This window comes from Gnatocerus cornutus, chromosome 5, assembly GCF_029298725.1.
Source record: "Gnatocerus cornutus isolate USDA-ARS CGAHR chromosome 5, icGnaCorn1.1, whole genome shotgun sequence".
Taxonomy (NCBI): Eukaryota; Metazoa; Arthropoda; class Insecta; order Coleoptera; family Tenebrionidae; genus Gnatocerus; species Gnatocerus cornutus.
The window spans coordinates 19,959,053-19,971,359 of record NC_142237.1 but is presented as its reverse complement, the minus strand read 5'-3'; the positions used below and the strand labels follow the sequence as shown (position 1 = coordinate 19,971,359).

The 12,307-nt window shown below is 41.1% G+C and overlaps 6 protein-coding genes across 7 annotated transcripts in view; 5 read left to right on the top strand and 1 right to left on the bottom strand.

Moving 5' to 3' along the window:
• The first annotated feature begins 74 nt into the window (after positions 1-74).
• Positions 75-2,199, top strand: LOC148175573 (ribonuclease H2 subunit B). Its single transcript, XM_088037235.1, has 4 exons — positions 75-295; positions 477-707; positions 753-892; positions 951-2,199. Exons 1-4 carry the CDS (start codon positions 211-213, stop codon positions 1,434-1,436), a joined length of 942 nt encoding a protein of 313 aa, XP_087893361.1. The 5' UTR covers positions 75-210; the 3' UTR covers positions 1,437-2,199.
• On the bottom strand, positions 2,059-3,195 carry bonsai (28S ribosomal protein S15, mitochondrial). The gene has a single exon (XM_088037236.1). The coding sequence runs from the start codon at positions 3,045-3,047 to the stop codon at positions 2,202-2,204; it is 846 nt and encodes a 281-aa protein (XP_087893362.1). The 5' UTR covers positions 3,048-3,195; the 3' UTR covers positions 2,059-2,201.
• Positions 3,196-3,370: 175 nt separating this feature from the next.
• LysRS (Lysyl-tRNA synthetase) lies at positions 3,371-5,446 on the top strand. Of its 2 annotated transcripts, none has more exons than XM_088037232.1 (2): positions 3,371-3,497; positions 3,677-5,446. In XM_088037232.1, the coding sequence occupies exons 1-2, from the start codon at positions 3,463-3,465 to the stop codon at positions 5,361-5,363; spliced, it is 1,722 nt and encodes a 573-aa protein (XP_087893358.1). In that variant the 5' UTR covers positions 3,371-3,462; the 3' UTR covers positions 5,364-5,446. The 2 variants fall into 2 exon arrangements, with proteins under 2 accessions (XP_087893358.1, XP_087893357.1); XM_088037231.1 differs by lacking the exon at positions 3,371-3,497 and adding an exon at positions 3,509-3,624.
• Positions 5,447-5,530: 84 nt separating this feature from the next.
• On the top strand, positions 5,531-6,691 carry LOC148175570 (deubiquitinase OTUD6B). Its single transcript, XM_088037234.1, has one exon. The coding sequence runs from the start codon at positions 5,531-5,533 to the stop codon at positions 6,521-6,523; it is 993 nt and encodes a 330-aa protein (XP_087893360.1). The 3' UTR covers positions 6,524-6,691.
• A 56-nt stretch (positions 6,692-6,747) lies between these two features.
• Positions 6,748-8,519, top strand: Ahcy (adenosylhomocysteinase). The gene is made up of 4 exons (XM_088037233.1): positions 6,748-6,870; positions 6,938-7,128; positions 7,197-7,538; positions 7,589-8,519. Exons 1-4 carry the CDS (start codon positions 6,846-6,848, stop codon positions 8,327-8,329), a joined length of 1,299 nt encoding a protein of 432 aa, XP_087893359.1. The 5' UTR covers positions 6,748-6,845; the 3' UTR covers positions 8,330-8,519.
• A 318-nt stretch (positions 8,520-8,837) lies between these two features.
• Positions 8,838-12,307, top strand: part of dally (division abnormally delayed protein) — a 40,495-nt gene continuing 37,025 nt past the window's right edge. Inside the window, exon 1 of the mRNA XM_088037230.1 lies at positions 8,838-9,107. Within this exon, the coding sequence (XP_087893356.1) occupies positions 8,933-9,107 (175 nt within the window). The 5' untranslated portion in view covers positions 8,838-8,932. The remainder of the gene's footprint in view (positions 9,108-12,307) is intronic.

Sequence of the window (12,307 nt, the reverse complement as noted above, 5' to 3'; positions counted from 1 at the left end):
TAATTACCTTCGATCACACGGCGACAAGGACAAGTTCTATTTGTCTGTCTGGCTGCGTCATTGAAAATGATAAAGAGTGCTGCCAACCTAATTTTAATTTGTGTTTATGCAGAACTGTCATTTTAGTGTGAAATTTAACCGGGCGTCAGTGATGGCTGTCTTGCAGTGAAATTGAATAATTCCAATTAAATTATTTGCAACGAGGTGAAAATGCCCCGCGTGAAAGCTTCTCCGAAAAAATGCGTCAAATCCAACATACAACAGCCGACAAATTCGTGGGTTTTTCTCTTGAAAGGTAAATGCATTTTTAAGAGTTGTTTTGTTTCCATTGTATTTTTCCGCTTTGTTTTTTTATCCCCTTTTCACCGCGGACGTAATAGCTCGATATTGACCAGGTGGTTACTTTTTAACGAAACTTTTATTCATCATTTCTGACGAATCTGTCGTGTTTACATTTTTTGTTTATATTTTTTCAGGAGAAGCGTTAGAACTGAGCGAACAATACACGGGCACGGGGACTCCAGACATAGTTACGTTAAGACACCCCAACACTGGCGAATCTGCCGTGTTTTTATTCTCCCCAGCCAATAATTCAGTACAAGAAATTCTAACCTACAATGAGGCCAAACGCTCTTGGTTTATCGACGAAACCGTTAAAAGCGATGGAAAAATGCACCTGTCGACCCCCATAGATCCCATCTTTTTAGGTGAGCAGGTAGAAATGAACGAATAGGCGTAACTTTCAGTTCTAGTGCTGCCATACTTGAGGAAGTATTGCAGTAGTCAAGCTATTCCTCTAGACCAGCTTTTGAGGGACGAGGAGTTTCCAGAAACGGAGCGGTTGCTCAAATCGAGCGGACTAAAATACTTGAACATGATTGCCGATAGAAAAGTAAGTTTTCAGTGTGGGTAAAATGACGTGTTAAATTGTGCCTCTTTTCTTTTACTAGGGCGATGAAGAACTCAACGCCTTCAAATACAACGAAGAAAAGACCCTCTCGTGGCTAAAGAAGAAAACGGAACGCGTCTCGGAGATCCTCAAACAGAAAAACATCCACGTGGGTTCCGGCGCCATGTCTGCCACTTTCGTCAAAAAAACCGACGCCTCCGACGTGGAGGCGTACTTGCGATACGCCCACGGCATCGTCTCCGAGTACCTCATGGACGACTTGAGCCAGAAACTCCTCAAATACTTGAATCTCCCCGAGGACCCCCAATTTAATTTGAAACGAAAAAGTGCGAATCCGTTATCTCCCAGCGAATCGAAGAAAGCGAAAGTGGAAGAAGAGAACAAAAGCAATACGTCAAATGTTTTAGATTTAAGTAAACCGGACCCGAAAGCTGCCAAGACGCCGACGATGAACGCGAAAGACAAAGCACGGGCCAAAGTGGCGAGCGGCAGCAAAAGCATAAGTTCGTTCTTCAAGAAGACCTAAGACGTAACAGTCACTCAATTCTAGGTCAATTTTAACGATTCGTTTTTGTTGGCTTGAAATCAGTTCCAGTGCTGTAAATTTATTACATTAGGGAAAAACTAGTGGTGGTTAGGTACTGATTGCTCATCTCCGTTTCAAATTGTGTACAGGTCAATCAAAATGTCCAAGAATCTGCGGGAATGCGAAATGGCCTTGGTGTATATTTGCTTACGATTTTTTTCGTTCACGCCCCCTTTTTATTTATTATTGTAGCTTCAAACCGGTAGATGGCGCTTAAAATTTTCTTCCTCCACGTCATTTTGCGTATTCCATTGCGACTTTGTTGAGTTTGGTGGGATGCAATTCTTCTCGTTTTTAAGTTTCACATTGAAATATCGTTTCTCCTTTCGTTGATCGATTTGCTGTGCAAATTATCTCGTAGTCATTTTCTAATGTTGATTGAAAGCGAAGTTTAAGAAATAAAAACTCCAAGAAATTTGTTCCTATATTAAGGTCAAAAGAAATGACTGATTCTCTTTATAGCGACTAGTAAATGTTAGATCAATGTACTAAGTACGGTGAAGCAATGTTTTCAATTAGTTTAGACGGCAATACTTCATGGAATAAGATCAATAATAAGGTAGACATGTAACAAACATTTTATTTTTTTAAGTATTTTCACTCATTGTGTGACTTTTCTAGACTAGGATTTTTATTGTTGCAATTTTCGTCGTTATGTGTATGTGATACATGTATTGAAATATACACGGGAAACGAAGGAACATCTCAACTATCATCCTTTTTCTCCTGTCTTTTCTCCAGTTCCTCCAACTGTTTTCTTACTTCTTTGATTTCTTCGTCTGTAACTGTGACGGAAACTCCGCAGTCTCTTTGCTCGCTTCTTATAAATTCCAATGCCCGAATTTTTTCCTTCAAAAACACAGGCTGCTCTGCTTGCAACATGTCCTTGTAGGTGTGTAACCTTTCCTCTCTTAGCTCGTCGCAGTACTTATCGGTAAGTTTCTGCAACGATTCCTTTCTTGTAATCCAATGGAAGTGATTAGGAGGCGGCTTATACACAAGTTGGAGATTTTCTAGAACCCATTCAAACTTCTTGTAGTCCCACCGTCTTAAATACTTTAAATGTTTCTTCCGACGATCGATCAACTCCTTCAAGATCACCTTCATCTTCAGATTCCTCGGAAAGCGCTCCATTAGCTCCTGGTAAGCGCGGATAATCCCAGTCCACCTGGCAATTTTCACCTCAATGGAAGCCCCATCAAACTGGTGTCTTTTGACTATTTCCTTCATGTTATCGAAGTAGACGAGGGTGCTTTGCCTTCGGGGGGCAAACTCGAGAGAAAAAAGGCGTTTCACGGTTTCGTTGGCCGTTGCGAGTTCTTTCGAGTTGCTGAACATGCGCTGAGGTTGTGCCAAGTCGATGGTGGCCATGGGCTCCAAATCTCCGCTCTTTTCCGGCTTGATGCACGGGATTTTCTCAGGACGAACCCATTTGATTTTTAGATCGGACTTGAAGGCGTACGATCGGCAGCTAGACGATTTTAAGGTTAGGCTTGAAAGTGGTAAAAGGTGGAGGGAGCTGAGGCCCGTGCGGGCTGCGTTGAGGGCCATAATGTGGGCTTGGGCGAAATTGAGCGCAATCTATCACATTAAAAAGGTTTTTGGATGAAAATACAAAATCCGGAGCCTTCGAGAGTACGTCACTTTACTGCCACCCTTAGAAATAAAAAAACAAAAATGCACTAGATTATACATGAATGCGTTACGTCTTCGGCCTTCCTCGTCCAGAATTTGTTGGACGATGCTGAATCAGCATCGTTTGCTGCAATAATTATCAATTTCATGCCTTGAAAGTTTGATAATCATGGAATTTTTAAAATAATTAGTTTTTTTCTTTCGCTATGTTGGTGACTTTGGTTGTCAGTTGTCACCGCGCATGCGACTTTCATTTTATTTTTTACCGCACGTGGACGTGTCAGATTAGGTTAAGCCCAGTTAAGCCGCATTATTCAGTGTCTTCAAAGCGATGGCTGATGCAACCGGTGAAAAACTCTCGAAAAAGTAAGTTTTCCGATTTTCCCAAACTTAACTTATCGTTGCGAGTTGCTGCAATAACCTCAGCAATGTTGCAATCTGTCAACTCAATTTTACGCTCAAGATTTTTGCAATTCTCTCAATTGTCTAAAAGGTACGTCTAATTCCACACTGTCAAACTAATTCGTGAATTGTTGCATTTCCAGTGAGTTAAAGCGGCGCCTGAAAGCCGAACAAAAAGCCAAAGAAAAAGCGGAGAAAGTCGTAACACAAGTCGAAGTAAAACCGAAAGAAAAGAAAGAATCCGAAGAAGATATCAGTCCTAATGAGTATTTTAAACTGCGAACGCAAGCTGTTGCGAATTTGAAAGCTCTAGGTGGTGATAATCATCCGTACCCCCATAAATTCCACGTCTCCACATCTTTAGAAGAGTTCATCGCAAAGTACTCGAGTCTGCAAGATGGGGAAGTCGTCGAAAAAGACCGTTTGAGTGTCGCTGGACGAGTTCATGCAATTCGCGAATCTGGAGCTAAGCTCATCTTTTATGATCTAAGAGGTGAAGGCACTAAAATTCAGGTGATGGCAACAGCACGAAACTACGGTGGTGAAGACAAGTTCGCAGAAGACACGGGAAAAGTCCGCCGTGGTGACATCATCGGAATCGAAGGAGTTCCCACAAAAACCAAAAAAGGAGAACTGTCCATCATGCCAACAAAAATCAAACTGTTGTCGCCATGTCTGCATATGTTGCCTCACCTTCATTATGGTCTCAAAGATAAGGAAACAAGGTTTAGGCAGCGTTATCTTGATTTAATTTTGAATAATCGGGTGCGGAATATATTTGAAACACGAGCCAAGATTATTTCGTACATCAGAAAATTTTTGGACGAACTTGGGTTCCTGGAAATTGAGACACCCATGATGAACATGATCGCTGGGGGAGCCACTGCCAAACCTTTCGTGACCCACCATAACGAGCTTAACATGGATTTGTTCATGAGAATCGCCCCAGAATTGTACCATAAAATGTTGGTTGTGGGCGGCTTGGATCGGGTTTATGAAATCGGACGCCAATTTAGGAACGAAGGCATCGATTTGACGCATAATCCTGAATTCACTACTTGTGAATTCTACATGGCTTACGCTGATTACCACGATCTGATCGCGATCACCGAGACTCTTGTATCTGGGATGGTCCAGAGTATCCATGGAACGTACAAAATCAAATACCATCCAGACGGTCCTGATGGACAAGAAGTGGAGATTGATTTCACTCCACCGTTCAAGAAAATCCCCATGATACCGACACTGGAAGAAATCCTCAAGGTGAAGTTTCCCGCGCCTGAAGACCTCCAGACAGACGCTGCTAACAAGTTTTTGAGCGATCTTTGTATAGCTCACAATATTGAATGTCCGCCTCCTCGAACCACCGCGAGGCTGTTGGATAAACTAGTTGGAGAATTCATAGAAGAGCAATGTATTAACCCCACTTTCATCATTGAGCACCCACAGATCATGAGCCCCCTTGCCAAGTGGCACAGATCGGTCCCAGGTTTGACCGAACGTTTCGAACTGTTTACGATGAAGAAGGAAATTTGTAACGCGTACACTGAACTGAATGATCCGCTTGTACAGAGGCAGAGGTTTGAAGAACAAGCCAAAGACAAGGCGGCTGGAGATGATGAAGCTCAGGTGGTTGACGAAACGTTCTGTACAGCTTTAGAGTACGGTTTACCACCGACGGGAGGTTGGGGGCTGGGCGTAGATCGACTCTGCATGTTCCTAACTGATAACAACAACATTAAGGAGGTTTTGTTGTTCCCCGCGATGAAGCCTGACGATCCCAATAAGAATAAAGAAGAGGGGCAGGAGGCGACACAACCAGAAGCGTAAAATGCGCAGTATTTCAGTAATTTATTGGTAGTTTTATACGCTTGAGTGATTGAATTGAGGAATAAATCGTCGATGGCCTTGGATTTGCCGTTTTACTTCACCGAGCACGCATTTTTGTAAAAATACAGCTTTTATTTCTTATATTAATTTAGAATTATTGTAGGAAAATGCAACTAATTATTGGTTGCCTACCCCAGCTGTCAATTTGTCAGTGTCATTTCCGCATTTTGACATTTCTAACCTCAAAAATCGGCGCACCCCAGTTACAAAAAAATCTTTCAAGATCTTGCTTAATAAAAATGGAAGTCGACTCAAACGAAGAAGAACTGAGCAAAAAACACAAGCAAGAACGCAAAGACCTCCAATCCAAGATTACGTCTTTGAAAAAAAGTGTTACGAAAGGTGATAAAAAGAAAAAAAAGGAAGTCGCCGAAGAGATTGCACGTCTGGAGCAAGAACTCGACGAGAAACAGTCTCAAGAAATGAGTGCTATTATTTCCCAGAAGCCTGAAGACGTGGAAGAGCCCACTCCTGAAGAAGGCGACGGTGAGGTTGAAGACTCCAATACTGTGAGAGTTTCGAGAGCCACGAGGAGACGGAACAAGAAGGTACAAGAAGAGAAAGATCGTGAAAAGCGGATCCAGGAACAAGCTGAGAAGAATAAAGAAGGCCCGCGAGTAATGGAAATGAATGCTATGAAAGAGGTGTTAAAACAATTTGGTTTACAATTGCATAATATCCCGGCTGACGGGAACTGTCTTTACTGTGCAGTTAACCACCAGCTTGAGATTACCGGCAGGGAGACTTTCACGGTGACCAAATTAAGAAAACTTACTGCTGAATTTATGCGTCAAAACAAAGACGAATTCCTTCCTTTTATGTATAACGAATCCGACGAGACTGTGAGCGAAGAATATTTCGAAGCTTATTGCAAAGAAGTAGCCAATACGAAGCTCTGGGGTGGACAACTAGAACTCCGCGCGTTATCCAACATTTTGAGCTGTCCTATTAAAGTGATTCAAGCAAATGGGCCTCCAACATTACAGGGCGAAAATTTCAAGGGACCAGAACTAACTCTAGCTTATCACAGACATTTATACAGGCTAGGGGAGCACTACAATTCGACAATTGTAGCCGAAAAGGATGATGAAGACGATTAAACACTGCCGCTAATTCGAATTTCGCGCATGATAGCTGTGATTTGGTTGGTCGAGAATAGGCGCGTGATTTAAATAATCTCTCTGGTGAAACTGATTGATTCCGTGGGGAACTGTGTTGTAGGGCTGTTACAGCCTCACAAAACTAATAAATCAGTAAGGAAGTGTAAATCGTTTTTTTTAGTAAATTTGTATTTGAAGACTTTTTTCCTGCGCATGCTTCTGACGGTGACAGGTGGGGTTAGATTAGAAAAGCCGGCGCGTGTTTTATTTATAGGTTAGTTTGTGCTCCAAGTGGTAACGTCTTACAGTTGCAAAATACACAATGTCGAAACCTGCGTTCAAAGTTGGTGAGTTTTCCGATATAAATCTTAGTGGAGGTTAGAGAGCCCCCTTGTTACTTGACTCTCTTTTCAGCCGATTTAAAACTAGCGGAATGGGGCCGCAAGGAAATTACTCTCGCCGAAAATGAAATGCCTGGTCTGATGAGCATTCGCAAACAATACGGTCCCAAAAAACCCCTAAAGGGGGCTAAAATTGTCGGTTGCTTACACATGACCATCCAAACTGCAGTTCTTATTGAAACCTTGAGGGAGTTGGGAGCAGAGGTGAGATCTTATTGTTGTTTTCTACCCAAGATAACATTTGACCTGTTATGAAATTTAAATTTCTACAGGTTCAATGGTCAAGTTGCAACATCTTTAGTACTCAAGATCATGCAGCTGCTGCTATTGCTAAGACAGGCGTGCCTGTATATGCGTGGAAGGGAGAGACTGATGAAGAGTACATTTGGTGTATTGAACAAACTCTTGTATTTCCTGATGGGAAACCTTTTAATTTGATTCTCGATGATGGGGGCGACTTAACGAATCTCGTTCACACTAAATATCCGCAATACTTGAAGGACTGCCGCGGGCTCAGCGAAGAAACAACCACTGGGGTCCACAATTTATACAAAATGTTGAAAGAGGGCACTTTGCAAGTTCCGGCGATAAATGTCAACGACTCAGTGACAAAAGTAATGGTCAATGGCCAATGGGTTCTTTTAGTAACTGGAGTTTTTTGTAGAGCAAATTTGATAATCTTTACGGTTGCCGGGAGTCCCTCATTGATGGCATCAAGCGCGCCACCGACATTATGCTCGCGGGTAAAGTCTGCGTTGTCGCTGGTTACGGCGACGTCGGCAAAGGCTGCGCCCAATCTCTTCGCGCTTTTGGGGGTCGCGTCATCATCACCGAAGTAGATCCCATAATAGCTTTGCAGGCCGCAATGGAAGGCTACGAAGTCACCACGATGGACGAAGCTTCCAAAGAAGGCCAGATTTTTGTCACCACTACCGGCTGCAAAGACATTATCCTCGGTCGTCACTTCCTTAACATGAGAAACGACAGTATTGTCTGCAACATCGGACATTTCGATTGCGAAATTGATGTTTCTTGGTTAGATAAGAACGCGGTGGATAAGACCAATATCAAGCCACAAGTCGATCGGTACCGGTTAAGTAACGGTAATCATGTAATCGTCCTCGCGGAAGGAAGATTGGTCAACTTGGGGTGCGCCACTGGACATCCTTCGTTTGTTATGTCCAATTCGTTCACTAATCAGTGTTTGGCACAGATTGAGTTGTGGACGAAGCCGGGACAGTATAAGGTGGGGGTGCACATGTTGCCCAAGATTCTGGATGAGGAGGTAGCAAGGCTGCATTTGGAGCACTTGGGGGTCAAGTTGACCAAGCTGACACCGGAGCAATCCAAGTACTTGGGGGTTCCCGTTGAAGGGCCGTTTAAGCCAGATCATTATCGGTACTAAAGACTGGAGAGGGAATGTATTTAGGTTTTTTATGTAAATAAAGAGATCTCCAATAAGCTCGCGGCTGATTTGTAGGATCGAAATTAGGCAACTCTTAATTCATATTTTTCTTCTTGCATTAGTAGTTCTGTCAGTAGTTAAATGGATTATTTTTGACCCGTATTACAAAGATAAAAAGCTTTTTTTTGTCCGCCAGTGTTTATTTTTTTTTTTTTTTTGGTTTGGTACCCCTGCGCAAATTCCCAGTTTCTGTGCTTGAAAGTCACTGCACATCTCCAAGCAAAACGAGTCTCCTCGCAACGCCAACGCTAGGAAATGCGATACATTAGTCGTCCGCAAGCTTTAAAAAAACCATGAACTCGTTTGAAGGCACGACGGCATTACCTGATCGCCAGATGTCGCCCCCGTCGCCATTTAAGCTCGTTCAAAAAATTTCAGGTGCATTGCGCGCGCATTTTGCGTTTCAGCAGTCAAAGCCGGCTAGATCTCTTTTCAGTCGTTTGCGAGCGATGATGGTGGTGGTGCCGTTTTTGGTCATCGTCTAGAATATTGCGTCTTCGTCGCGTAGAATTTTTTCGAAGATCCGGCCGAAACGCAAAGAAAATGAAAGGAATTTCGGTGACGAGTTTGTTAGTGTGTTGGTGTGTGTTGATGGTGTCCGCGAAAAACGTCGAAACGTCGGTTCGAACGAAAAGGACAACCACGCCGGGCAACAGCTGCGAAAACGTCAAAGAATTTTTTCAGACTCGGAACATCACGATAACGGGAAACGGTAAAGGTAAGGAGAAAAAAACCTGTCACGAATTCCCGCACGAGACATTTGAACTACCCAGATGGTTGCCACCCTCCAAAAGGGTCCCAGACACCTGTTCTAATAATAAAGTGCACATGTTGAATGAATATTTTTAATCGACAATTCCGCTTTATAGATCGAAACTTGTTTATAAATCGCGCTTTTACGACGAAAAGTACGGAGCAGTGGCGGCGCTACCATGGGTGCATTATCAGAGGCGACTCGTCGAAATGATTTTATTGACACCGACAAAGACAGGTGTGGTCTAGAAATCATCCTATGGTCGCAGACTCCATTATGGGTGTTCGCCTGTAATTACAAATAACAACAATGTGGATGATTTATGGGATTTGCAGTCGTGACAGACTAATAATTTTTTTATTGTTCATAAATCTTATTTTCGATTACTAATTAATTTGTAGATGATTATTTTCTAACATTAATTTTGATCCAGTTTCATTTCGACAGTTTGCGGCTATCTCGCAACAAAATTACCCAAATGACTTCCTGTCGAGCTTTTTTATTTTGTTACGTTTCTCAGACTGGAACTCGCATCCATACAAAGCCAAAAACTAAATATTAATTTTCCTCTCAGGACGCGTTTCTTTGTTTTCAGTTCAAATGTCATCTATTCAAAACAACCCTTGCGCTAATTGTAAACGACTCGTTCTTATCTTCCTCTGCATTTCCGGTTACACTGCACTTTACGCTGTGGTCGTGTTAAACGTTTTTTTACATTAGCACTACCTGAAAGCCTCTAATTTAGCTAAATTAGTTCTAATTATATTAATTCTTTTTTTTTATTTTTGATGTAACGCCACTGGAATTAACGTCACTTCTTTTACTCAAACAGGAATCTACGTTTCGCGACAATCGTTTATTTTTGATTGGTCAAATCTAGCCAATGAGGTTCTACCTACCATAACTGCACGAAGTTGGCAGTGGTTATAATTTCAGCATTTAGGGCAATTTTTCGTGCAAAAATCGTTCAGATTTTCGAAAATAAGTGATTTTAAGGATCACCGCGTTACTAAATTGACAATTTTGGGCTTTTTGCAACTTTTGGTGGTTAAATTGTGGTGTCGCTGACGGTTTTTTACGAGTTTTGGAACCTAACCTATCTTTTGGAAACAGGTAAAAAATGTCTAGCATATTTCTTTTTCCTTGATAACTTTATTTATGCTTTTGTGTCAGAATATAATAAGAAAGATAACCTTTTCGTTGAAGGGCAATTAATGTCTTTTATGGTGCGATTATAAACGAAAATAAAATGTTTATGGCATGTGTTTATCATAATTTCATAATTAGCACCTAAAATGCTAACTCAGATTATAGACTCTGCAGCCTAAATTCTTTATCTGGCGATTGTGTATACATAAATAAACCAAAAAGTGGCATCATTTATTTGATTGTTTTCAGTTTATTTTTATGAGAAATGTAGCCACAGGTGTCACAATGTGACCATGATCTGTAATTGTTTAGTACTATTGTAATTATTTCATGTAAATACCACATTACAGCGCATTTTAAATTCAAATGGTCAGACGATGATGTCATAAAAATCGAGATTCATGTTTGCGTGATTATCCAGTGACAAATGCATGGACGAAATTCCAGTTGGTACGGCTTGAAAAATCCCTGCATGAATGCCACGGCGGTATTGCCAATTCCTATTCATAATTCCCCCACATGTCAACAATACAATAATTTCCGTCATTATTTTATTACAAAGAGGGCGTCTCTTCTATCTGATATTCTCATCTATCATTATCCGTCCTAATAGATCGGTTATGGTAATTGGTTAGTCGCGATAATTGTGTTCTTCCTTTGACAAAGTTGGTAATATTGCTATTCGTATGCACGCAATGTACCTCGCCATAAATTATGTAATCACAAACATACTCCTCTATGTCATAGACAAGCAATGCCCGATAAATATTAATGCTAGCCAAGTTGGCAACAGTGTAGTTTTAATTGATCAGAATTAAAACCAGGTGAGGTCACAGTTTTTTCCTCGCGATCACTCTGTATATCACATCTCATTGTTTTCCCTCGACGTGCTGCAGCGACGTTCGTTTCTTCTTGTTTAATTGAAAGTCTGCTCGATGTAATTGCTTTTTCATCTTTTTTATTTTCGTTTCGGTTCAGTACAATATTCGTAATGAATTTGACGTTTTTATTTTTTTGACGGCGCTTTGGGAAATCCTCTTTTTTTGTATCGCGCTCTCGGTAATTTGTTTTCTATTGTCTCGTTTCTATGATGGAACAACAAAAAATAAATTAAAATATAGAATTGGAATGATTAGCTTTGGGATGTGGTCGTTAGCGCTCTTTCTCCGTGTATTTTTACATCTAAATATTTGCCAATTCGTGGAAACTGCAAAGGCGTAAAAAACACTTTCCGATCTGTTTTGTTCCAAGAGCTTTTTTCGGAGCGGGTCGTTGTCATGACGTGGCCAAAATTTTTAAGCTTTCTCGGGAAAAGTCATGTTTTAAATCAGTTGTTTTGTAAGTCGATTTTATTTTTATGATTTACTGATAGGTGAATTGTTAGTCATTTGTTTGTCTTTCTGCGTCACCTAGGCAAAATGAGGTAGGTATAGAGGATAGTAGTTTAAGGTCGAAAATTCAAGTATCTAGGAAATGGTGTAGATTATAGTATTGATATAAATTAGCACGTGATATTTTGACAACTAGTCAGAAATTAGGTGTAAAGTGTCCGATTTATCAAATCTCTTTGCACAATCGGCGCTGATCACATGTCCATATCTGTCAAAACACAGGTGTTCCACACTTTCGAAACAGTCTGTACATCATAAAATTAGCATAATTGGAAATGAACGAGGCGGCACATCGTTTTGTCGGCGGTGTCGATGACAAAACTCAACACCACCTACACCGCATCTCCTTAATGAAATGTAGAAGTAGAAGCAACAAATCCATTATTCATAATGCACCTCTACTATCAATTTGACTTTCATATCCATTGTAATAAGTATGGCAGTGAATGAAAATGTCGAGAATGTGCTGTTCTATTTCGTTCGCGATTCGCGTGTTGCTATTAATTTTTTACGTTTCTCACACTGTAATTATGGGTACTTTAGCCAAAGCGCGGCCACGATATGTATTTATTTTCGTTACACCCGCTAAAACAGTGTTTATCGATTGCGATTTCAGAAAGGTCG

What these genes read in the sequence shown, in the direction of transcription:
- LOC148175573 (XM_088037235.1), top strand. Translation starts at nt 211, where the DNA reads ATGCCCCGCGTGAAAGCTTCTCCGAAAAAATGCGTCAAATCCAACATA. An exon ending in GTGGGTTTTTCTCTTGAAAG is followed by an intron (nt 296 to 476) that starts GTAAATGCATTT and finishes ATATTTTTTCAG; the next exon opens with GAGAAGCGTTAGAACTGAGC. An exon ending in CATAGATCCCATCTTTTTAG is followed by an intron (nt 708 to 752) that starts GTGAGCAGGTAG and finishes TTTCAGTTCTAG; the next exon opens with TGCTGCCATACTTGAGGAAG.
- bonsai (XM_088037236.1), bottom strand. Translation starts at nt 3,047, where the DNA reads ATGGCCCTCAACGCAGCCCGCACGGGCCTCAGCTCCCTCCACCTTTTA.
- LysRS (XM_088037231.1), top strand. Translation starts at nt 3,560, where the DNA reads ATGTTGCAATCTGTCAACTCAATTTTACGCTCAAGATTTTTGCAATTC. An exon ending in TTCTCTCAATTGTCTAAAAG is followed by an intron (nt 3,625 to 3,676) that starts GTACGTCTAATT and finishes TTGCATTTCCAG; the next exon opens with TGAGTTAAAGCGGCGCCTGA.
- LOC148175570 (XM_088037234.1), top strand. Translation starts at nt 5,531, where the DNA reads ATGCAACTAATTATTGGTTGCCTACCCCAGCTGTCAATTTGTCAGTGT.
- Ahcy (XM_088037233.1), top strand. Translation starts at nt 6,846, where the DNA reads ATGTCGAAACCTGCGTTCAAAGTTG. An exon ending in GAAACCTGCGTTCAAAGTTG is followed by an intron (nt 6,871 to 6,937) that starts GTGAGTTTTCCG and finishes CTCTCTTTTCAG; the next exon opens with CCGATTTAAAACTAGCGGAA. An exon ending in TGAGGGAGTTGGGAGCAGAG is followed by an intron (nt 7,129 to 7,196) that starts GTGAGATCTTAT and finishes AAATTTCTACAG; the next exon opens with GTTCAATGGTCAAGTTGCAA.